At 38.2% G+C, this 14,066-nt stretch overlaps 2 protein-coding genes across 2 annotated transcripts in view; both read left to right on the top strand.

The window, feature by feature from the left end:
- lamb4 (laminin, beta 4) overlaps nucleotides 1-1,689 on the top strand; it is a 39,009-nt gene extending 37,320 nt beyond the window's left edge. The window contains exon 37 of the mRNA XM_049574932.1: nucleotides 62-1,689. Coding sequence (XP_049430889.1) covers nucleotides 62-201 — 140 coding nt within the window. The 3' untranslated portion in view covers nucleotides 202-1,689. The remainder of the gene's footprint in view (nucleotides 1-61) is intronic.
- Nucleotides 1,690-8,528: 6,839 nt separating this feature from the next.
- The window catches only part of lamb1a (laminin, beta 1a), a 36,848-nt gene continuing 31,310 nt past the window's right edge, over nucleotides 8,529-14,066 (top strand). Inside the window, exons 1-3 of the mRNA XM_049574773.1 lie at nucleotides 8,529-8,749; nucleotides 10,794-11,008; nucleotides 13,495-13,633. Coding sequence (XP_049430730.1) covers nucleotides 8,719-8,749; nucleotides 10,794-11,008; nucleotides 13,495-13,633 — 385 coding nt within the window. The 5' untranslated portion in view covers nucleotides 8,529-8,718. The remainder of the gene's footprint in view (nucleotides 8,750-10,793; nucleotides 11,009-13,494; nucleotides 13,634-14,066) is intronic.

A 14,066-nucleotide genomic window follows, 5' to 3' on the forward strand; every position in this document is an offset into this window, starting at 1 on the left:
GTATTATCTGCAGTGGTAGTACGTGCAGCACTGTACAGGTTTATTCATTCTGTGTTGTCAGATCTGGAGAAGAAGATTCAGCAACTGATCAAGAGTAAAGAGGACAAAGCAGCTGAAGTGTCCACGCTGTTGGACACGGTGGATTCAATTCGACGGGAAATCTCCAAACGAGCCGAAACATACCCCACCTGTACTGCATAAATACTACTGAGTACTAGATACCGAAATACTGCACCCCACAAATACTACTAAGTACTACATACTGAAATACTGTACTTCATAAATGCTACTGAATACTACATGCTGAAACACAGGTCCTCATAAATACTACTGAGTACTAGATACCAAAATACTGCACCCCACAAATACTACTAAGTATTACATACTTAAATACTGTACTTCATAAATACTACTGAGTACTACACACTGAGACACAGATTGTCACAATTACTACTGAGTACTACATGCTGAAACACAGGTCCTCACTAGTACTACTGAGTACTACATACTAAAAACACATGTCCTCACAAGTACTACTGAGTACTACATACTAAAAACACATGTCCTTATAATTACAACTGAGTACTACATACTAAAAACACATGTCCTCACAAGTACTACTGAGTACTACATACTAAAAACATGTCCTCACAAGTACTACTCAGTACTACATACTAAAAACACATGTCCTCACAAGTACTACTGAGTACTACATACTAAAAACACGTCCTCACAAGTACTATTTCAGTACTACATACTAAAAACACATGTCCTCACAAGTACTACTGAGTACTACATACTAAAAACACATGTCCTTATAATTACAACTGAGTACTACATACTAAAAACACATGTCCTCACAAGTACTACTGAGTACTACATACTAAAAACATGTCCTCACAAGTACTACTCAGTACTACATACTAAAAACACATGTCCTCACAAGTACTACTGAGTACTACATACTAAAAACACGTCCTCACAAGTACTACTCAGTACTACATACTAAAAACACATGTCCTCACAAGTACTACTGAGTACTACATACTAAAAACACATGTCCTTATAATTACGACTGAGTACTACATACTAAAAACACGTCCTCACAAGTACTACTCAGTACTACATACTAAAAACACATGTCCTCGCAAGTACTACTGAGTACTACATACTAATAACACATGTCCTTATAAATACGACTGAGTACTACATACTAAAAACACATGTCCTCATAAATACGACTGAGTACTACATACTAAAAACATGTCCTCACAAGTACTACTGAGTACTGCATACTAAAAACACATGTCCTCACAAGTACTACAGAGTACTACATACTAAAAACACATGTCCTCACAAGTACTACTGAGTACTACATACTAAAAACACGTCCTTATAATTACGACTGAGTACTACATAATAAAAACACATGTCCTCACAAGTACTACAGAGTACTACATACTAAAAACACATGTCCTCACAAGTACGACTGAGTACTTCATACTGAAATACTGCACTTCATAAATACTATTGAGTACTAGATACTGAAACACAGGTTCTTACAAATAGTACTGAGTACTACATGCTGAAGTACTTATAAGTACCACATAGTGAAGTACTGCACCTCATAAAGTACACAGAAGTTCTGTGTATTTTCCTGAGAGAACGATGACTCAGACTGAATCTAATGAAAACAGTAGTTATACTTTTTTCACTTTTTATCTTGAACTTTTAGAGATTTGTATGTTTTCATATATTTGTTGAAGTGATATGTTTTACATGTTGTATCTTTACAGATTATGCAAATACTTGACATTTATACAATAAAATACTGTTTACTCTTCATCATACAGTTGTGTCGTTTTACTGATTCTTTGAAAGCTGGAAGAGTTTTCACTGCAGAAAATCATGACATCATTATCAAATCTATAAAATATGTATTCTAGATGTGTCAGTTTGAGCCTGTTTATACCTGATGGTGTTAACGTGTTTCAGACAGCTGAGACTCCTCACCTTCACACCTGGGTCTATAATGCAGCTCCCGCTGACCACTTGTGTTCAGTTTTCCTTACTGCCTGTCACGTATGCTAGAGGGTCAAAGGGGACAGTTATTACATCCACGTTCTTGCAATCTGCTTGCCAGTCATATTAGTGGGGGTGTCAGTAATAATAATGATAATTATAATCTTTATTTATAAAGCGCCTTTCAAAACAGAGTTACAAAGTGCTTTACATGTCAATGAAAACAACTTTTTAAAAGAACTGATGAAAATACTCTAGTACATAAAAACTGAGGAAATAAAAGAGTTTAAATGAACTTAAAACTCAGTTAAAATCAGGAAAGGCCCTCTGATAAAAGTATGTTTCAAGAAGGGACTTAAAAGAGATCACTGATCTTTTTTTTTCTGAAGAGCCTTAAAAGTAATCAGTAAAATCTTAAAATCGTTTCTAAAACATTCTGGAGGCTAGTGTAAAGAGTTAAACGCCTGGCAGCTGACTTCTGCACAGTCTGGAGTCAGTAAATAGATTTTAGATTCAGGCAAGAAAAGAGGCTGTTGTAATGATCCAGATGTGAAGAGATGAAGGTGTGTAAAATTGTCTCTGTGTCTTTAAAAGTTAAAATGGATCGTATTTTGAAATATTTCTAAGATGATGATACACAGTTACACAAGCTTTGTGACATGCTGCTCAAAACTTAAATCACTGTCCTGATTTCTTGCAACAGGTTTGATATGATCTAATGGGGGACCAGACAAAGGCAGAATTTGTTGAGTAACGTGCTGGGGCCCGATGATAACAATCTCTATTTTGTCTGAGTTCAGTTGAAGAGAGTTTTTTGACATCCAGCTTTTAACATCAGTAAGGCAGCCACTAAGTGAACACATCATTCCAGGGTCTGTGGGGCAGGTACATCTGTGTATCATCAGCATAAAAATAAAAAGAGACACCATGTCTCTGAACAATGAGCCCAAGGGCAAGCATGTACAAGGAGAATAAAGCTGGTCCCAGGACTGACCCCTGAGGCACACCATACTGAAGAGAAGAAAAGGAGAAATGCTTGCTGACAGAGACACAAAAACTCCTGTTCATCAGATAAGATGAAAACCACTCCAAAGCTGTATCGGATATATATCATATCAAGATGGCTGGAAGACAGTGCTGTTTCTAAAAGTTCAAATAATTGGCTAAAACTGTTTAAAACTATCTTATGAAGGGTGAAGAGTATCAGAGTAAGTGCTATCGGGGCAATCGAGGCTCTAATTGACTCTATCAGTAAAAGATAAAAAAGTTTCACATTCAGCATCACTATCACACAGGACACGAAGAGGGGCTGGATTTATCAGCTGATCAACAGTCTAAAAACAAAAGGTACAGCTAGAGATGTTGCTCTCAGCACAACTCAACACATCTCCTTCCATAGGGTAAAACGCTGGACAGTCTCCCAACACTTCATCCATCTCGTCATAAGATGGGCATGTTACGTTGGAATTTCACTGGATGCGTGTCCGTTGTGGAATGACTGCGCTGGTTATCCGCTGCATGCTTCCCGTCCGTCAACAAGGACCCACGAGATTTTGTGAATTCACGCATAATCGCGAGATATAACAAGATGTAGTTTCTATAAACAGAACCACAACCAGAGGAGTAGTAGGAAGACGCATCTGGTGGAATTTGGGGGTTATAGTCACCAAAACAACCAGCACATCCTGCGCTGACGATGTGGCAAGCAACAACCTCTGGGGCTGAAACATGAAGCCAATGCAGATGTGCCAAAAACTGCAGTTCCTCAAATGACCACCTGAGGCTGGCTCCAAGAACGAGCCAATCCCCACAGAACCCCATGTTAAAACATCCAACTTTAGAGCAGAAATGAACATGTTTACAGCCTGGTACAAAAAACATTTTTGGTCTCTATAGCTAACTTCAATATTTATGACAATTGTACAGAGGGTGGATTCTTTTTTATAGCTCCCCCATTTACATTTAATAAAGGCTTAAAGTCACGCATTTATGAGGGTGAGGCCACTTGAGTGACAGGTTGTCTACCAATAGTGTCCTTGGCTTCTCAACAAGAACCACACTCCACTCCTTCACAGCTCCACCCTTTTGTCCAAATTTGGTCACTTCTGGCTCCAAAAAACCAAGATGGCAACAGCCGAAATGCCAAACTTGAGGCTTCTGCAAACCAGTGGGTGACATCATGGTAGTTTCCTCCATTATTAATACAGTCTACAAGATATAGGCCCAATCCCAATTCCTATGTTAACCCTCAATCTTAATTCTCAAGCTCAACCCTCAATCTCACTAGCCCTCAAGACCAAGTGTTAAGGGCTATCTTCTGACTTTAAAATGGGACACCCCTCAAAGGCAAATATGTCTTAAGACTGTCGGGGGCAGCAATATGCCAAAACTCTGTCCAGTCTGTCAGTTCAAAGAAGAAGAAATATATGTCATCAGTAGTCGTCGATAAAAAGATATGATGAGGTTTTTTTTTTTACAAACACCTTATTTTAATTCTTGTACAAAACAAGCAGTGACAGACATGAACAGAACAAACATGCCAGGGTTAAGAGAAAAGAAAAAGAATAAAATAAACAAATAAATAAATAAAGTTCAGCACCTCAAACAATCAAATTGTTTACATATTTTCAAAATTTATTCTTATGAATATGGAATTTTACTAAGATAATAGATTAATGATAGAGAATTGTTTTTGTTTTGAAATGCTGACATCATAAAATCCAAACAGCATATCTTTGTACAGTAGTGAAAATAGAACATAAATGTTGCAACGAATATGCTCGACAAAATCTGTGACAGTATAGGGGCTGCTCCAAAACAAATGTACAGTTACCAAACTCGACAACGCCATCTGCAGCTGTGCTGATTTCATATTGAAACAGAATGCTTGATCACTAGGGGAACACTTGCCGTTGTGACTGAGAATTATGCTATGAATGTGAACAGTTCACAAGTTACAAATTACTCACTCCCATAGTTTTTTTGGAGCCTGCTTGCTTTTTGTAAACTTGTCTTCATTGGTGGCCCTGAAATGAATCAGGGCTTGTGTTTTGTCTGGTGGCCCTGAAATGGAACAAAGACAACAACATTACTTTGCTATTATTTTTTTTTTTGGGCTACCTGTCAGATATTCGTTAAGTTACTAGTTTTGTTTCATGCAGTATTGCAAGTATTATCACAATGAATACTGTAGTCAGCATCCAGCAGAACTGGTGAGGCTGTTTACACAGTCACACAAGTGTTATCTGGTGACTTTCATCCACGTTAACGTTTCACTCTTTGTGTTATAAGTTGATATTCAACCAAATAACCTGTACCACAACAACCGATGTAACTTATTCAGCGGAAAGTCACCAGATAATACGATCACTAACGTTAACCTGCAGCTGTAACGTTACCAGCTGCAGACTCTGCGACTACAGGAGATGACACCGTCCGGTCATGTTACAAAAATGTTGATGCAAACATTTCACGTATATTAAAACAACTTAACAACTACATTAACACTAAAAAAAATTACTTTTTGTAACTGAATGACAGCATACTCAGTTATCAGAGAACCGGGGTTACGTGCGGCGGGGCAGGCAAGCCCTCGCCCGTGACCAAAAATATGTTTGCCCTAACCCCAACTCTTACGCTACAAAGAGGTCTATAGTCCATAAAATGACGTTAAACTAAGATAATGCAATGGTTATCATAATTTTAAAACAACTATTAACGAGGAAAATGCTCACACTGATAACTCTGCATCCTTACGCTTGTCGCCGCCATCTTGCATTGACTAAATCGTCTGTGCTCGGCTGGGTTCGGCTGAGCTCGGCAGATGATACGCAAAGGATTCTGGGATAGCACTTATTGCCAAGGGTGGTCCTGGAAAATCTTAAAAGTGAGGGCCATACAGCCCTTATTCTTGACCCTCAACTCAACACTCTGAGAATCGGGACAGCACTAGCACTAGCACTTTGCGGGAGCACGGATTTTTGAAACTGAGGGTTAAGATAGGAATTGGGATTGAGCCTTAGTCCTTGTTGGGGATGCATCAGAACACATTAGCATTTACATGTCAAAGCATATGTGGTCAAATGTGTTTCAGATGTCCTCAGTAAGTGGTTTGAGTGATCAGACCACTGCGAGAGTTGGTGGAGGCTTACACTTGTACTTGTGTATCCGCTTGTGATTCCATCGGCTGAGACGCACTTCAAAACCAAGTGTGAACTTGGTCTATAAATGTGTGTGTTCTCCTGAAACAGATTCAACTGCTTAAACATTTTATTGGTGTGACGCTTCCTGTGTGTGTGTGTGTGTATGTGTGTCTGTGTCTGTGTCTGTGTGTGTTTGTGTGTGTGTGTGTGACACTACTAGTGTGAGTGTGTTCAAGCTGTTTCCATTCAGTTGTTAATGTTTATCCTCAGACAGATGAGCTCTTCACTGATTGGCTGTGAGCTCCTCTTTGCAGGCTGCCACACGTTCACAGTCATTACCCACAATGCACCAGGGCACACAGTCCTGAATGAGCCTTCAGATGTTCAGGTGGGGGGTCAGATTCCTGCCCTCCCCCCCAACACACACACACACACACACACACACACACACACACACACACACACACACACACACACACACACCTCCTTTGTTGTTGCAGGTGAGGTTTAACTTTGGGGGAGGAGTGTGTGTTTGTGAGTGTGGTGTGTGTGTGTGGTTGGGGGGGAGTTAAGGAATGTCTTTTGTCTGTAGAGCCCTGAGGGGAGAAGAGGTGGGGGGGCATCAGAACAAGTCTCTGTATAATTTTACACACAAAAAAAATTATAAAGCCACAGCAGAGCACTGACTTCACTGTCTGACTCTATCACATTACATGTCAACACATGAGGCCAGAAGTATGTGGACAGTTGCATGTGTTTTCTCAGTGTCTGAGCTCAGGCTTCAAACAACAGGTTTTCAGTGGAAGTTCTGAATAGTGTTTTACATAAATGATTTAATGTATATTATGTTTTATTGTGGATTAGCTGTCTGCTGTGACATGAGCATGTCTCTTCACTGGAACAAAGACACCAGACCCAGAAACACAGCCTGAAACCTGCAGAGAGCGTCCACATACTTACAGTGTGGATCAAAGAACAAGACAGTAAAGCCCTTAACAGGAGGGCAGAGTCAGACAGGAAGTCATGTGAGATTGTTTTCAGAATAAAAGCATCAGACTGAACTCAGGCAAAAACAAGTGAATTTTTTTCCTTGTTTGGTAATATGATATTATATCATATCGTTAATCTCTAAGTATTTTTTATATTTTGACTATATGCTGTAGGAATTGGTCATGACATATAATACATGATATATACAACATATAACATGAAACCTACAATATAAAGATACAACACAGACATGAGACATACAATGTAAAGAGAATATATACAAACATATATACATGACACATAGAATACAAGACATAAAACATAAAATATAAAGACAGAATATAAACAATTTAAGACATAGATACAATATGACATGATAAATATAAGACATAACCTACATAAGGACACAGTATAAAGATACAATATAAGACATAACATGTACCATATATAGACATGATGTTTACAGTACTCTACAGAATATATAGAACAAAAGACATAATATATCATATTTGAAAAGCATGACCTTACTTATACAAATTTAAGACATTATTTATACAACATAAGACTAAATATATACAATATGAGACAGAATATATGTGATTCAAGACATAAATACGATATAACATATGCAATTTATGACATAATAAATAAAATACATATGATGTAACATACACAACATAAGGATATAATATAGAATATACAATATAAGACATAATATATACAACATATAGACATAATAATACACAATATAATGTATACAGTATAAGACATACTATATAATATATGCAATATATGACCTTACTTAGAATTTAGGACATTATATTTCAAATATAAAATAATAGTTATACAATATGAGACAAAAATATGTAACATATACTACATACAACATAATATATACAATATGAGACATAATATATAACATATATAATATATAATATACGACAGAATATTTACAATAACAGAAAACTATATCATATGTGCAATATAAGACATACTATATTACATATACTATATACAGCATAATATATACAGTATAAGACATTACATGTAAAATATACTATATGCGACAGAATATAAACAGAGGACAAATTACATTATTTATACAATGTAAGACATAATCTATAATATGTTGGACAGAATATATACTACATTGTAATATATCTAATATAAAGAGAAAATAGACACAATATTAAATCATTCTTTATGATATCAATATGTTGCAGTTACCGTTAATTCGCCGGTATATTTGTGTTTATTGTGTCACAGCTGCCGGTGAATAAACAAACATGTGACCCAGATTTATTTTGACAGTCAGCCGGGATGTGTGGTCCTGAGGTGGAGGTGCCGGTGATCGGAGGAGGTGGAGTCTGAGGAGGTCTGAGGAGCTCTGCAGGAGATCTGAGAGGAGGGTCACACAGTCTGGGGGTTTTCAAGTTTCTGAGGGACTCTACAGTCGGGAGCTGTGAGGAGACTGAAGAGTCGAGGTCGGCTGGAAGTTTTGGTGGATTTCCAGGTTTCAGCATTTTTTTTTTCCCCTTTGAGGATCAGAGCGGAGATCAGCAGCATGTTGGGGCTTCAGCTCACGGTGCTGCTGGGTGAGTTTCAACTGCTACTACTGAAATACTTCAACACTGGGATACATAAGTTAACTTATTTAATGAACTACCAGAGAGTCAAACAGCTGAAAATGTGGATTTCTTCTGTTAATCAGCTGCATCACATTAAAGTTTAGTCAAACATCTGAATCTGATTCCTGATCAGATTTTATTTGAGTAGCAGAGTAAAAAAAAATCTATCTCTACTTTTCTGTGTTTAAACTTTATTTTGGATTTTAACAACATGGTCAATAATCTTCAGTGACTTTAATTAATGTCTGAATATTTGAGGCTCATTATATAAACTGTGAAACATCTGAGTCTAAGCTGAACTGATGAGTGCAGCCTGCAGCTGTGTAATAATCGATTAATCGTTCAAAACAGTGAAATCTTATCAGAGTTCAGTCTGTTTGATGAGTTCACAGTCACTGTGATTAAAACACACCATGGAATCTGGGATCAGTCTGTTTGATGTGGAGATGAGTTCACAGACACTGTGATTTAAACCGCAGTGAAATCTGATCTGAGATCAGTCTGATGACTTCACAGACACTGTCTGATTAAAACACAGCAGCGAAATCTGATCACCGTTTGTTTTCTTCATTTCTGTTAAATAAGTAAATGATGGATGACTTGAGAAAATCTCATGGAGCCTAAGGATATCAAAGTCTAACACTGATCCAGGATCTGCTGATCTTATTAAAACAGAACATTATATTAACTGAGGGACTCTGAAAAGGATTAAAATATTCCACCATTGACAATCTAAATCATGATTTTAATTGTTTATGAACATGTTGATAATTTTCATGATTAACTGATTCATTGTTTGGTCCATAAAATAACTGTAACACAGTCAAGTCTCGCTTGTAAAAGAGATTTTCAATCTCAGTGGGACTTCCCTGGTTTAATGCAGGTTAAATAAAAAAATTAAAATTAAAGAAAAAAAAATCCATTTTAAGTTTCTCTTTACTTTGATAGATAATATAGTATTCAATGTCATATTTGATATAAGAAGCTGGAGATAGACACGTACTCTTAAATTTACAGACCAGTTTCCTCACTTCCACAGTTCTCTAAAATACTGGAAAAGGTAATCCATAAAATATGAGATGAATTTATCACAACACATAATGTACTCTAGAGCTAACAGGACAACCTCATTTGCACTCATGGAATTTTAAGAAGGAAATAACAGCTGCAATAGTAAATAAGAATATGCAGTAGAAATAGATCCCTATAAAGCACAGATAAGATATGGAGTTAGAGGTAGCACTCTCTGCTGGAGACTGTGGGGGGTTCCCCAGGGCTCAGTACTGGGACCATTGTTTATTTGTGCATAAATGATTTATGGGAGATTTCTAAAACACTAAAAATGAAATTATTCGCAGATGATACAATTTTATGTTGTTGTGGTAAGAATTTAGAACAACCTGTGGATACAGTGGAAAAAAGAGGGCTTAAGAGTTGGTTTGATTCTAATAAACTAACAATTAGGGTTGAGCCAAATACTCGGATGAAACGAGTATTCAGTACAGATGATGTACCTTTTTTACCTACAAGTATCATACAGATAAAATGTGTCATGTACTCGTGATAAATCCTCATTTGGGTTGCTATGTTCAGTCTGTTACTCTTGTGATGAAAAATGATCTGAAGCTCAATTCTGAGGCACGTCTGTAAATACTTTTCTCATAAATTATAAATATTGCAACTTCTGATCAATCCATATAAATTTCATGCTTAAAATTACAACTTCAGATTAAGCCCAACCGACTTACATCATAAACTTTGCCCATTCAGAGTACAGATACAGATAATTTAGTTGGCTGAATACAGACACAAATAATCATGTACTCACTCATCCCTACTAACACTGAATTTAAATAAAACAATTATTTTCAATTTTTGGGATCATTTAACTTAAATAGGAACCTCATGATAAGTAAAGTATGAACTGAAAGTGTTCTTATCAATCTGTTTAATTCTGGTTCAGTCTGACTAACTCCTTAAAGACTTTCACAATAAGTGCCTCTTCTCTCAGCTCTGCAGGTGTTTACCTGCGCTCAGGAGGGCGGGACCTCAGCAGGAGGGGCCCCGGATGATGTCAGCCTCCCGGAGTTCAGTGATATGTGCACAGAGGGCAGTTGTTACCCAGCAACAGGAGACCTTCTGATTGGCCGAGCCCACCAACTGTCATCCACTTCCACCTGTGGACTGAACCGACCTGAACCGTTCTGCATCGTCAGCCATCTGCAGGTAAACAACACCTGAACAACACGACCTACAGGTAAACAGAACACCTGTACACAATGTCTGATTCAGAGTCTGGTCCGCAGTGAGAGCTCGACAGAAGAGGAGGGACAGCTGAGAACTTAGGAACTAGACTGACTGAAGCAGCAACAAAAAATTTGCTGAAGGAAATGATCTGTTCAAAGTGACAGTTTTACCACACACACACACACACACACACACACACACATACATACATACACATATCATACATATGATCCATGCAGGAGTGATAGGGGACATACCTTCCACCTGTCCATCTGTTGTCTGTACAAGGGGAAGCATAAACAGGGGCATAACGCCAAATCCTGGGCCCTATGCATCAACAGTCTCAGTGGGCCCCCTGTCATTCCTCTCTTGATCCATGTCTCTCTCACACACCTTTAAAAAGTCACTTGGATTTCTTTCACTTTCCTTTATTTCCTTTCTTTTTTAAACCCCGATTTCCCTTTGTTGGGGAAAGACAAGACCTTATACGTTGGTGCTCCTGCATAAGCAGTCACTCAGCTCGAGCTGCGTTCAGAGACTACAAACCTTAACAATGTTGTGCCTTTAAGGGACTGTTAATTACTTATCAGAGGACGGGGGTGGATGGGGTGGGACTTCCTTTTTTTTACTCTCCCTCAAGCTACAAATATTTCTCCGGGAGGCTCCCTGAGTGACGGGAGGAAATGCATGATGTTCCGTCCACCATAAATTAGTTAATTCGATTTTTGAAACATACCTCTTGATGTTTGAAAGTTAAAAGATAAAGACGAAATCCTGTAGTTAAAAAAAGCCTTGGATTTTCACTCTCGTCATGCGTGCTTGTTAGTTTGTGTAAGTGGTTTTGGCCAAATTTTAAGTGAGAAGAAGAGTAGAGTAAGGTGATTTTAAATAAAAATCATTATTTTTCATGTTTTTCATCTGACAGAAGCGTGCCTTGCACTTGTTGTGTCCAAGGACTGTTAGGAATCTGAAAATCCACAAGTAATTTCTGTGTTTACAGTTTCTCACTGTGATAAATGGTGTAGTTTTGGCAATTTTCAAAGAAAACATGTTTTCTTTAAAAATTTGTGGTAAAATAAACACAAAATAAAACAATTTAAAGTTATATGACCTTCCCCTAAGCCAAAATAAAAAAAACATATTCCCTTCCACAGTGTTGAAAAAAATAATTGACATGCATCCCCCTTTTTTTTTTACCACCCCCTCATAAGTAATTCCACTGTTTTTTATACAAAGTTCAGTCTTTCTACCAGTTCATTCAGCCAATTTTCAATTTTAGTTGTAGCACAAATTAATTAGGGGAAAAAAATGAACTGGGTAATCCGTCTCATTTTCCTCCCACTACAACAACCCTGCAGGGCAAACAGAATAGGACCAAAGACAGAGCCCTGTGGAACACCACAGAACAGAGTTTGAGATGAAGAGAGGAGAACCATGACTGTCCATAAGGACACAAGCTGCACTGAGATCCATCGGAACCAGAACAAAACAGCCTGCTGCAGCCAGAGAGATCAGAGAGACTCTGAGAACAATGTCCAATACAGATCTGTACACACGACATCTATTGCATATCTGTCCGTCCTGGAAGAGGGATCTCTCCTCAGTTGCTCTTCCTGAACTTTCTGCCATTTTTTTCTCCCATTAAAGGGTTTTTTGGCGAGTATTTCCTTATCAGCTGTGAGGGTCCAAGGACAGAAGGATGTCCTTTACTGTAAAACAAGGAAATTGTGATTTTGAACTTTATAAATAAAATTGAAATTGAATTGAGTCACTTTTCAAAGACTTTGGCTGTCAACGGCAACTTGGAGATCCTTTAGAGAGAGTCGAAAAAGAAGAAGAAGAAGAAGACAATGTGATTCTTTAAGAAAAGTTTGACTGACAGCTTCACCACACACAAACACAGTCTGTCTGAACCATGACTAACTCCTGCAATGTTTCTGTTTCTACTTCTGTCTGATTGGACGGTCAGTGTGTTTGGTTAAAGTGTGTGTGTGTGCGTGTGTGTGTGTGTGTTTCTGTTGATTGGACGGTCAGTGTGTTTAGTTAAAGTGTGTGTGTGTGTTTGACACAGTCTGCAGTGTTTCCTGTGTAAAGCGACCTCCCTAAAAGGAAACACTGAGCTGTGACAGCAGGCTGATGTTTGTCCAGATGTTTCTTTGGAGAACACACAGACCACTTCAAAGATCAAAATGAAGCTGTCCAATCAAATTAAGAGTTTAGTTTATTTCAGTTCAGACTAAACACACATATTAATTAACCCTTTCAAAGACACAGCTGCAGACTGATTCCACCGATTCATGCTTTGATCCGACTGGGCTGCAGCATGAAGGTCTTTCTGACCAACAGAAGAAGAAAACAGGGAACTTTTCCTCTTATCTCCACTGTCCGAGACCAGAGAGGAATGTGAGGAATTCACCTCATTATTAACCCTTAACTCCCCTGCCTGTCTGTCTTTCATTAACCAGGAGGAGAAGAAGTGTTTTGTGTGTGACTCTTCAACGCCGTATGACGAGCTGAGCGAACAGATGAGCGGCCATCGCATTGAGAACGTCGTCACCACATTCGCTCCAAACAGATTAAAGACCTGGTGGCAGTCTGAGAATGGTGAGAACACACACATGTCACAGGTCACAGATCACAGGTCTCAGGTTTCAGGTCAGAGGTCGCAGGTCAGAGTCCCTCTCAGAGTCAGTCCAACATGTTGCTGCATGTTCAACCTCAGTGTAATTAACTGATTACAGATCAGCTGACATTAATGAAACATCTGGTCAGAGAGCAATACCCCTTTTAGTCCCGTTGGTTCCAGGAACTCAATGTCTTGTTTGTGTTTCCACATGAGGAAGTGTGAAGGTCAGACAGATCAAATAGATTAACACATAAAATGAAAGTTAACAGACTGTTGAAGATGTTTGATGTGATGAAAACTGAAACTCCACAGTGTGATTGAAGTTTTTGATTTTTAATTCATGCTGCGTTCACGTCGTTTGGACTGAAATTTTGAGAAACACATTCAGCCTCCTGGTAGTAATTTAGAGTT

Source organism: Epinephelus fuscoguttatus, linkage group LG4 (assembly GCF_011397635.1).
Source record: "Epinephelus fuscoguttatus linkage group LG4, E.fuscoguttatus.final_Chr_v1".
In the NCBI taxonomy this organism is placed as follows: Eukaryota; Metazoa; Chordata; class Actinopteri; order Perciformes; family Serranidae; genus Epinephelus; species Epinephelus fuscoguttatus.